At 41.3% G+C, this 12,647-nt stretch overlaps 1 protein-coding gene across 2 annotated transcripts in view; it reads right to left on the minus strand.

Annotated features, from left to right (window-relative positions):
- The window catches only part of JAG2 (jagged canonical Notch ligand 2), a 319,544-nt gene that overhangs the window by 76,380 nt on the left and 230,517 nt on the right, over positions 1-12,647 (minus strand). The window contains exons 8-10 of one of the 2 annotated variants that reach the window (XM_078660292.1): positions 7,453-7,566; positions 3,332-3,445; positions 658-771 (exon numbers count right to left, since the gene is read on the minus strand). In XM_078660292.1, coding sequence (XP_078516418.1) covers positions 658-771; positions 3,332-3,445; positions 7,453-7,566 — 342 coding nt within the window. The remainder of the gene's footprint in view (positions 1-657; positions 772-3,331; positions 3,446-7,452; positions 7,567-12,647) is intronic. The other variant, XM_078660293.1, reaches the window with a different exon arrangement.

Consider the following 12,647-nt stretch of genomic DNA (forward strand, 5'->3'; position numbering starts at 1 on the left):
ACCGCACAAGCTGTTATGTACTATTTAAAACTGCATTTTCACGCTTTGTTTGGTTGGAACATCGCAACTCTTGGGTATTACATCATCCACAAGGATTACGGAATTTAAACAAATTAGAAAACGTGAAATGAATAACTCAGACCTGCACAAAACAGGCTCAAATAAACATAGGGCACAAACAAACAAGTCACGCGTCTTTCAATCCTTAGTAAAAGTTTGAACAGGATTTACAGGTGGCTCTGCAATGAGACATGCATGCAGGGCACTTCCCCAACAGGGCAGTGAAATATACATGATATTGTATTTAGAGCCATTTATGACAAATGTCTTGATCTGTGTTCGTGGCCACAGGTATACACAACAACGAATATACAACTTCCACCTGTGGGTCAGATTTAGTGCTTCTCCAGCACTGGATAGGTTATAGATTCACAATCTTGAATTATTCCTCGAGTAAATATTTTATGTCCGGTCACAACACGACGACTTCTTTTGTATTATAGGCTAAATATTAATATTATCCCCAAGAGTTGGTAAATGGACTTTCAAATAATACAAGTCTACAAATTAGGGCATGTGCTCTAAACAAATAATGGTTGCATCTCTTTCCTATTTTCTGTAAGAATAGTTCATTAAAATCATTCAGTAAATACTAACTGATATGACAATTTACTCCTGTCCATCCTCGAATGCAGTCACAGTAATATCCACCAATCAGATTTCTGCAAGAGTAAGCATTAACACAGGGTTTCCCCTCACACTCATTAGCATCTGTGAAACAAGACAAAAGAAAGCAGGTAAAGAACACAGCAAGACTCCATTCCACCAAGCAGGTATGACATGCACATGCAAGTATCTCAATATATTACAGTATAATTGTTAAGGCCACAACAAATGTTTCAGCTGTAAAAACAAATCGACTTCTACAATTTGCCAGCAAAAGATGAACAGATTTAATCTGATGAAATCATCATCCTAGTGGAAAGTAGTAGACAGAGCCGCAAACGGAAACATCTCATATTATCATAATCAGCAACAACGTTGTTTGTGGGAGGGAAAAAAAAGTGAGGCAAGAATTGCAAGGGAGAGGTGTGACAATCAGTAAATACTGTTCGGTGTTTTTGTGAGCGGTTCCTACGGAAAACTGCTCCCAAATCAATAATCACTTTTTAAAGTGTGAGCAATTGTGAGTCTCTAAACGTGGATAAGTAAGACTTTTTTATGCTGGTGTAATTTTCTTCTATGTGCCTAACTTGGAGTTCACAAGAAACCACGTTTAACATATGGGAAACACCAGTACCCTTCTTTTAATCTGCATATTTGCCTTTTCTAGAGACATTGTAACAGAAAAGGTGACGCTGTGAAAATAGCAAAGGAAGTCCATCAATGATGTATATTAATTGGGGGTGATAAAAAGAAGATTCAAACATGATAAGAGACAGTAAGAGTTGGGAAAATAATTAAAAAAAACATCTCTCTCTTCTAGAAAGAATGGGAGCTGAGGCTTTCTGAAACTATGTTACTATATCACAAATAGTAAAGTTAAAAAGAGAACATTGTGGGTAAAAACCGGGCATATTAAGGGAAGCAATGAGAAATTGCAATTCCCGGAGCCCACATCAAAACCATATCCCTTACAGAGGAAGCATTTGGAAAGGGAAGCAGACATCTACGGCATAAGAGAGCGTTTCACCATGAATTTACATGTGCTTCAATGGCACAAGTGCATAAAGTGCATATGTGTTACACACTGTGTGGGTTGTGGAAATCCTGGGAGATAAAAGTGAGGGCACAAAAGTTGGGAAGGCTAGGAAAAGTGTATAGGAACATACATTGCCTCTTGGGCAAGATGGTGAGAGAGAAACATTTTTACTAGGCATAACTTCTAGAAAGAGAAACAGGCCCAGTCTCACAAATTAAATACTCGCAGAATGGTTTTATGTATATAAGTATAGATAAAAAAAATATCAATATTGGGCATTAAAAATCGGACTGGCCTTTGAAGAGGGAATGCAGGAACTAATCAAATCTTCATAGTTTGCAACATAAACCATATAACAAGGCTGATTATTTGGTATAAAATGGTGAGGTAGGCTTCACAGGACAAGATTCAGTAATTGATCAGAATGTTTGCAGGATATTATAAGCGAGGCTATCAAGAAGGTTAATTTGGAGGGATTTGACCGCTGTAAGAATTTAGATTACTTGAATATTTGTTATGTTGCTCAAAATACAAATATAATAAAGCAAACCAAGCATTTCAACTACTTTGGATTGAGCTCACAGCCCAAGACTCCTCACAAACAAGGGAGCTTTCCCAATGGTTAACATCTTTGCAAATACTGCAAAGTTCCCTTATAAGTCTAAAAAGTAAAAATATTTGGAAGGAGAAAAAATTACTGTAAAAAATTAAATCCGCCTCTAAATAAGGATCTCTGGGAGACATACATCTATACTCTCTACTTCATTAGCCTTCTGGGCTTTAGTATGCGATAACCTAATTTTAAAAAGAAACAATTATATAATGGAAATTATGTTAAGGATGCAATTTAGGGCATATATATTTTCAAGGGGTAAAATAGAGACGGCTGTTATTGTATCTAAGAGAGTACAGTTTATTTTATTTTTTACACCATGTAAGAGAAAACAGTAGAGCTAGGAAGGCCAGCAAACATGATCAATATGCTTAAAATGACTAAGAAAAGAAAAATCTGATGCACGCTTGCTGGCACTGGATTCCAACAAATTTTAGGACAAATGAGAGACATTAGTTGTGGCCAATTTACAATTCCCAAATGCAATAGTGCTACACTCCAGTATCATGCAAATGTGTACTTAATCGTGTTCAGTTGCATTTGACTTCAACCGTTAAATGCATACAAGTATTAATAATCATGCCACAATTTACCAAACCCCAAAATAAGGGCAAAATCATTTAAAAGTCTCAGTTACGATGGAAATTGTAATTTGCATGCCCAAATTTGAAATCAGTTCAGATGAAAACAGAAACCTGAACATAATGCAGAAATTATACAACCCACCACCATAGTAACCACCACCAAAGCATGTAGAATTATCATGTAAATTAAGACAATTTAAAACATCATTATGGTAGCATGTAGAATGAGTTTTTGCTAGACGAACAGTACTTGCAAACAAATTGGCTCTGAGTAATCCAGTTCAAACATTCAATACACAGCTATCTCGAGGAACCATCGTCACAGGATAACTTGTTAAAAGGCTTCACATATCTCTTACCCCAATGCATTATTCATTTCTTAAGAGCTACGTCAACATTTCCTTTTCAGAGTAACCTACAGCAATTACTTACCAAGATGGCAGGTTGCTCCAATCCACTGAGGCGGACATATGCACTCAAATCCATTAACAAGATCGATACACGTACCTCCACGTGCACAAGGATTTGAAATGCATTCATCAAGATCTATAAAAAAAGAAAGAAATCTGAAAATATGACTTTATACACAGCACAACACTTACACAGAAAAACAAATAACCATTTCCAACTCACTCACCAAATAGCATGAATTAACAGACCTTGTAAACACGAACGTAAAATCTCGGTGTTTTTGGTGTATTTGTAAAACTACTGTCAATACTTCCTACATTCAACTCATTGATATTGAGATGTGGTTAAATTCGCAAAGATCTTCATTTTACAAACGGCATTCTTCATTTTCCCAGAGTACTAATGCATTTGTAGCTTTAAGGTTGCCTGTTTTGCAATAGTAATGGGACAGTCATTCCAGACAGTTTAAAACTTTGCAATAGTTTGCCCTGGGCAGCCCTGTCCATTCAAGGGTAAGGTGGCATGATCTCCCTTTTTCAGTCAATGGCATGTCAGCCTGTTAAATAGTGGAGCATTTCAGGTGAGATTATTAAGTATATGGTGGGACAAAATGACTAAAAACTAAATCGAACGTAGACACATTCAGATATTGGAGAATTTATGGGAAGCCTGGGATGAATATTAAGGTACTGAGATCGAAAAGCTTTCAAAGCATCTAAATCGATATGGTAGATTGTTTAGATCTGCAAACAATAATGTGCAGTAGGTGTTTTCGAGGTAGAAGATTGCTCTATGCTACACTAACTGATGAATCATGCAAGCTAACTTCACTTTGCGAGTCCCGTAAGCTACTAAAAGTTAGACTATGGGGATAAAATGCTGGCTGACATTTTATCACAGGATGTCATTTTTTTTCATGCCTGAGCAGACATTAATGACGGTACAAATAATAAAGTTTTGACCTATCCAAATGATTGGCAATGACTCTTTTTCAATCATATATCCTGAGAACAAGGAAAAAGTGAATGTGACATATAATGCATTATTCAAAGTTCTGAATCACCCGCATCACATACAACACGGCAACCCTCTCAGCCCTTAACCCCGGCCGACTCCTAAATTGCCATCTAGCCGCGCCTGGACACACCCATGGACCCTTCACCTGCCACTCCTGCAAGTTCGACTGCATCAGGACCCACACCAAATCCACAAACTGCAAACAAAGCTCCGACCCTAACCACCTAAAGTCCATCCTGCTCAACACCCGCTCGGTCCACAGACACTCCATTGAACTCTGGAACCTACTCGACACCACATCGCCGGACGTCGCCTTCCTTACAGAAACATGGGTGAACGCCTCATCAGCACCCGACATCGCCATAGCCATCCTGGACGCCTACAAGATCATCCGAAAAGATCGCACCAACCAAACAGGAGGAGGCATCGCTATCGTCCATAAGAAAACCATCCGCATCACGACCAGTTCCGACGATAACCTCACTTCCGCCGAACACCTTCACTTCCAGATTCACACCGACCCCAAAACCACACTCAGAGGCACCCTCATCTACAGACCACCAGGACCCCGCACACAATTCAGCGAAGACATCACTGACTTCATCAGCCCACATGCCCTCCCCTCCGAGAACTACATTCTACTGGGAGACCTCAACTTCCACCTGGAAAAGAAAAACGACAGCAACACCACCACCCTCCTAGACAACCTGGCCAATCTCGGACTCAAACAACTTGTTGACACCCCCCACCCACCTTGCCCGACACACGCTCGACCCTATCTTCACCTCCAGCAAGCACATCTCCTTCGATCACACCACAGCTCTCCTTTGGACGGACCACAGCTGCATTCACTTCAACTACAAAAAGACCACGACCCACAACCCCCCACAACCTATTCCTCGAAGAAATTGGAACAAAATCACCGCCGACCAGCTCTTCACATCGCTTCACCAAAATCCCCCTGCCAAAACATCGGACCCAAACCAAGCAGCCACTAACCTCACACAATGGATCACCCACAGCGCCGACGAACTAGCACCCCTGAAAAACCATCTAATCAAGCAAGGTAGCAAAAAAGCCCCCTGGTTCAACGATGACCTTAAGAAATCCAAGAAGCTCTGTCGTACTCTCGAGAAAACCTGGAGAAAAAACCCAACCACTGACAACCTAGCCACCTTCAAGAACGCCACCCGCAAACACCACCAACTGATCAGATCCACCAAGAAATCAGCATTCAAGGATCGACTAGAAAACAATGCCCAAAACAGCAAAGAACTATTCAACATCGTCAAAGAACTTACTAACCCCACCGCCGGCACCAACGACATCACTCCCTCCCAAGACCTCTGCGACTCTCTATCCTCATTCTTCCACAACAAAATCGCCGAAATACATAACAGCTTTGAAAACCAGTCCGAAGACCAGTCCACTCCACCTACCCCGGAACCAAAACCGCACTCTAGCAACCTCTGCGCCTGGAACCCAATCACCACCGAAGACACCATCCGCCTGATGAACTCCATCCACTCAGGATCGCCAACCGACCCCTGTCCCCACCACATTTTCAACAAAGCAGACTCCATCATCGCACCCCACGTCCGCGATGTCATCAACTGCTCCTTCAACTCCGCTACCTTCCAGGAAAACTGGAAACATGCCGAACTCAGCGCCCTTCTGAAGAAACCCACAGCAGACCCCACCGAACTTAAGAATTACCGCCCCATCTCGCTCCTCCCATTCCCCGCCAAAGTCATTGAGAAAGCCGTCAATAGTCAGCTCGCCGCCTACCTCGAATCCAACAAATCCCTCGACCCTTCACAGTCCGGATTCCGAGCCAAACACAGCACCGAAACCGCCCTCATCGCAGCAACAGACGACATCTGAACACTACTGGACAACGGAGAAACAGTCGCTCTCATCTTACTTGACCTCTCCGCAGCCTTCGACACAGTCTGTCATAGCACCCTCATACAACGACTCAGCAACGTCGGAATACAAGGAAAAGCATTGGACTGGATCATCTCATTCCTCGCCGGAAGAACCCAGAGAGTCCGCCTCCCCCCTTTTAAATCAAAGGCCACCGAAGTCATCTGCGGCGTACCACAAGGATCATCACTCGGTCCCACCCTCTTCAACGTATACATGAGTCCCCTCGCATCCATCGCACGCCAACACAACCTCAACATCATCTCTTACGCAGACGACACCCAGCTGATCCTCTCCCTCACCAAAGACCCAAAAACCAATTTACATGAAGGAATGAAAGAAGTAGCCGAGTGGATGAAGAACAGCCGTCTAAAACTAAACTCGGACAAAACGGAAGTCCTCATCCTTAGGGTCATCCCCCTCTGCCTGGGACGACTCTTGGTGGCCACCGGCCCTGGGAACCGCACCCATACCTACGGACCACGCACGTTACCTGGGCTTCATCCTGGACTCCTCCCTCTCAATGACCAGACAAGTCAACGCCGTCTCATCATCATGCTTCAACATCCTACGCATGCTCAAAAAAATCTTCAGTTGGATCCCCACCGAAACAAGAAAGACGGTCACACACGCTCCGGTCACAAGCCGACTGGATTACGGAAACACCCTTTACGCCAGAACCACAATCAAAATACAGAAAAAACTCCAACGCATCCAAAACGCCTCAGCCAGACTCATTTTGGACATCCCTCGGCAAGCTCACATTTCCGGCCACCTGAGAGACCTCCATTGGCTCCCTGTCAACAAGAGAATAACGTTCCGTCTCCTCACCCACGCACACAAAGCCCTCTACGACCTAGGACCCGAATGCCTCAACACGCGACTTTCCTTCTACACCCCCTCCCACCAACTACGATGGTCCAACCAAGCCCTCGCAGCAATTCCGCGCATCCACAGATCCAACATGGGGGGAAGATCCTTCTCCTACTTAGCGGCCAAAACCTGGAATTCCCTCCCCACCCACCTCCGCCTTACACAGAACCACCTCTCCTTCAGAAAACAACTAAAAACCTGGATATTCGATAAGTAAAGCACCTCCCTCCCTCAAGCGCCTTGAGACCCTCTGGGTGAGTAGTGCGCTATACAAATTCTGGAACTTGAACTTGAACTTGAATCATAATAATCTTTAGCACACTTACCAATCGCACAAGTAGGCCCACTCCATCCTGGTGGACAGTGACATTCAAAGCCAGAGTTGATTTCATGGCAGATTCCTCCATTAGCACAGGGGCTGGACACACAGGCATGTTCCGCTAAAATAAAATATCAACATAAATTGAATTGTGCAAATATTTTCTAAAGCAGATGTAAACAGTTAGCATAAGCACATTTATTAAAAAAACAATAAAACAAAAAGCCTAATGGCGCAGGTGATATTTGCAGCAGACATACGCAGTACAACTTTATGTTAAACCAGCTAAGTGAATAAAACCCAGTAACCGGTGAAACCAGAGTTTGCAAAATTTGGATTTATCTTGGAGTATACACTACATAAGTATTCTTTTGGTTATGTAAAGGACACATCTATCCACTTACAGGCATAAGGAATAGATTAACATAAGTTTTATTTCCAATTGTTTCATTTTTTCATGCCGCAATCTTAAGATTGAAATCAACTGAAGGTAAAAGAAAAACAAATCTTGTTCCCAAGCAAATAGTCCCTTTGAAAACATGACCTGTAACCTCATTGTTATTGTGGTGATTTTATATTACCGACATTTTTGTGTTGTATAAATAACATTTTATACCTGTAACAAGTAAAGATACTAATGAAAAAGTAAATATGTAAATTAATCCTCCTGCATGGTAAGTAATATAGATGAACTCGGGTATGATTACAGACCGAATTCTGGGTCTACTGAGTAGGTGATCTCCATAGGTTTGAAGAAATAGAGAGACATGGTCGAGTTTATGGAGCGGTCAGAGAAGTTTCCTTTGGATTCAATTTGTCTAATGCAGTTCTAAAAAATCCTAAGCATTATTATTCATATTACAAGCAAAAAAGGAGGCCTCAATTTGTGTATTCCTGGAACAAAATTAAGACAAATATAAGCATTAGGACTGGAGAGAGAACTAAGATAGAATTTTGAGATTTCTCTTAAAATGTTTAAAGTTACATAATTCACTGTACAGCCTAAGGGACATATGTTCAAAAACGGACTATCTTCGATAATATACAGGAGGACTCTTGTAACATTAAATGATTACTTGCTAACAATAACATTTTCCACGCACTATGAAAAAATGGCACCAGTACACTAGCCACAATAGTTTTACAGATGTTAGAAAATCTAGTTTAACAAACAACCTGAAAAAGTGTTCCCAGGCCAATGTGTTATTTATGTCCATTATTTAATTTGTTTTAAAAGAAGTATGCATTTCAATCTAAACATATTTTTCTGCTACATTTAGTAAGACATTTTTCTTTATCTCATGTTAGGAAGCAGCCAGCTTTAGTTGGCCAACAGATCTCTTGTCATCAGTTCTCAAAAAAATGTAAAATATGAAGAAAGATTGTGTGAGCTTTGGGCAAGCCTGTTTCAGACATTTATCTTTTATGTAGAGTGTTTTTTAAAGCGCGAATGCGACCATCGCGGTATCAATGCGCTGTACACAGAGAGTTGATGAGGTTTACAGTACAATAAAGACATCTGTCACTTATGATACGAAGTACATAGAGTTCAGAGAGCAAGGTATAAAACATTCATAAACAGTATTGCATAGGGTGAATGACAGTTGTAAAAGGGCTCGCCTGTATAGAGTTTGAAGTGTAAGGCATAAAATAGTATACAAAACCGAGTAGGGTGGATGACAGTTTCCAAAGAGTTCCCTTATAATATATATTTTTCTAGTAGTAAGGCTTTGGCTTCCTTCTTCAACAACCTGAACGAGGTAATTGCTCTCGTTGAAGGAGGAAGGGAGTTCCATATTCTTGGAGCAGATCCGGCGAAAGTGCAGACTTGAGTTTTCCTTTTTTGGAATCTGGTTAGTTCTAGTATAAGGGATTTAGCGCTTCTGGAGTCTCTTATGCCACCAGATAGGTTGATCCTATTGGCCATATGTTTTGGGCCTGAACTGTGTGGAGTATTGGCCATATATTTTGCTTTGTGTGTAATGCATGCAATTTTCGGTTGAATCCTAGCTTCAACCGGGAGCCAGTTGAGGGCTCAGAGTGATGGTGAGATGCCTGTTAAAAGTTGTGCTGCTGCATTTATTGTTGTTTTTATAGGGGATAGGCTGTCTTTTTGCAGACCTATGACTGTAGCATTCCCATAGTCCAGTCTTGAAAGCACTAGGGACTGTACCGCCGTTTTGAAGTCTTCTAGTAGTATGAAGGTTTTCAGTTTTCTTAGAATGCGCAGATGTAGGTTACCGCTTCTGGATGTAGCTTATATGTGAGTCTGTATGTTTAGATTTGATTTTAGTGTGATGCCTGGTGATTTTACGGAGTCACAGAGGTTGGGGTGCAGTTTAGCGAGTTGAGGTTTTGAGACCACAGGCGAGGTTGTTGGGGATAAAAGAATGAATTCGTTTTTTTTTTGCAGATTTCATTTTATATGGTTGTGGGCCAGCCAGTCTTGAGTTTTCCTCAGGGTATCATCTAGTCTTTGGATATCCTCTTGAGAGGTCAGTTTGATGTGCAGTTGAGTATCATCCGCGTACACGTGGTACAAGATTTTTGACTGTATCAGGATTTCAGTGAGTGATTTCATGTAAAGATTGAAGAGCATTGGTAAACTTGTAGATCCTTGCAGAACACCCTATCAATGTCTGCTACATTGGTTAGCGTGTTGTCTATTTTGACTCTTTATTGTCGGTTTTACAAGAAGGAGGGGAACCAGTTCAGGACGACACTTGGTAGACCCATTCTGAGTTCCAGAGTTTCTCTGAGGCATTTGTGGCTAACCGTGTTGAACGCTGCAGATAAATTCAGCAGTATTAGGAGACAGGATCCATTTTAGTCTAGTGATGTTTATATATCCTCTAGGATATTAAGTATGGCTACCTCAGTATTGTGTCCAGGTCTGACCCCAGGTTGGTGTTTGTCCAATAGGTCAAACTACTTGATGTATTCACATAGCTGATAGTGGGTGCATTTTTCAATCAATTTAGCCAGGAAGTGCTAACTGGACAACAGTCAGAGGTTGTTCAAGTCATTTCGGTGAGTGGCCGTTTCTTTTAGTAAGGGGGATACTTGGCTCATCTTCAGGCATTCAGGGAGGGATCCCTGTTGGAAAGATGCATTCACTATTTTCAATGGATTGGTGGCTCTCTTTTAGTAGGTGGGAGGGAATGGGATCGTCAAAATGTATGGTAGGTTTCATTGAATGAATGATTTTCTGTATTTTGCCCTCAGATAGAGGTCTGAAATTGTTCCAGAAGGCACAGTTCTTCCTAGGGGCCGTTGGGGTGTACTAGTCAGTATTCAAGATGCGTGTTGTTTGGATGAGGGTGGTGGATTCACTAGGTTGGGGACTCGCTTGGCTGGGAATAGAGTTGATTATGGGAACTGTCTCATTTAAGAAAGCTGTTGCATCAATGTCATGATGCAACAGCCATCTTATATGAGTGGGCTTCCTATGTTTGCGGTCCTGAATTGTACAAATTATCTCTAATTATAGTTTATGGTATTCATTCTCAGTAGGATACTCTGTAGAGGCCCTCGTAAAGAAGGCTACCTCCTTGGCCATATCCCATATCTACGCCACCCTTTTCATCCTAAATTAGGCCAGAGTAAATGGCTGACACAGGATCAGCCCGTAAAAGGATCTTTTCAGTGTTGCTTGAGTTTTCCCCTCACATCTAGGTCATCACAGGTTGCATCTGCATCATGTCAGAACACAAAAGGGGGGCCTTAATCAGATGCTGAAAGCGCTACTTGGGCTACCCCATCACTTCCAGGTCATCTTGGGTCACTGTGACCATGGATTATATGGGATCTAACTATGCCCATTGCCCAACATCACCTCAAGCATGTACAGTGAGGCAGAAACAAACCACCAGACAAGCCATCATACTCAGGATCATCTTGGATACCAAGAGATCCTGGTGTCACCATTCACCCTCCACTCTCCTTCTGTCTTCTTCACCACCACCAACCATAACTACTATCTCTCTGCACCCTGTGCTGCATTCGTTTTCCATCTTGAGAAAGTGCAGAAAAGATCTCAACACGTCTAAAAAAAAAACATGCTGCATGCAGGTAGTATAAAATATAAAACAAAAAATGTGAAATGCTGTATAGATGCTATAAAACAATAATACTTAACATGACCCAAAGGATAACTATGTAACATATGCCCCTTATATACAGGTTATAATGTTTGTTAATCCAGGGCCAAGGAATATCGGGAGCCGAGCACCACAACTGATACAAGCGTTGATAATTTACTAAAGTGATAAAGGAAATATCAGTGCCTAAGTTATCCGTGCTTTCAGGTGGTAAGCTCTGGCACTGGTTTTTGGAAGCAATGTTTTTTTTATCATTAGATTTTAACCCAGAACAAAACCGAGAACGGCAGAAAAGGGGAATATACGGATTATAACAAAAATATAGGAAAACATTTAGTGAAACATTTGGGATGATAGATACTGCAAGAGTGACAAAAAGAGACAGGAAGTGTAGGGAGATGTAAGGAAAAGGACATGAAGTGGTATCAAGACTAGTCAGCCCTGGTTTTCTGGTGCATAAACAGCAGGCTCATAAGAAAAAGTTTGGTTCAGTACATCTATTTTTTATTTCACTTTTACAAATTAGGCACTGGCTATCTAATGTTGGCTACAGCATAATTATTTTCCTTATCAATCCTTTGATCTGTTAATGCAAACCAATACAAAAATGGCACTGGGCATTAGGAGGCCCTTTAATGTGATGTCCATTTTGGACCTAATGATTAGAAATGTTGAGGGTGAATTATACACAACACTCTTTCGCAAGACCACATAATTTAACACTTCCAGCTTATTCCAGCCACTACCCCAGAGCACTTTGGGATTCCCTACCGTATTTCCAAACTTTGAGGTTTCAAAGAAACAGTTAAAAAAAAAACACGGGGGTTCCTATGTTCCGTTATTTCTTTTCACTCTTTTCACACCATGTACAAGCACTTGACTGACTGTTTCTTGAACACTGAACTCATGACTATAATGGTCTTTATTTGATTGTATATCTTGTTATCGAAAGCTCACAGCTAATATGTACATGGAGTGGTTTCTCTGTTTTTCCGAGCTAACTTCAATAAAAATAGTTAAACCATAAAAAAAAAAACTTTAAGGAAGCTGAGACATGAAAATCTTTGCTGGGCAAGTTGTACCCCTGGAAACTAATCAACAG

The sequence above is a fragment of the Lissotriton helveticus genome, chromosome 9, assembly GCF_964261635.1.
Source record: "Lissotriton helveticus chromosome 9, aLisHel1.1, whole genome shotgun sequence".
NCBI classification, from domain to species: Eukaryota; Metazoa; Chordata; class Amphibia; order Caudata; family Salamandridae; genus Lissotriton; species Lissotriton helveticus.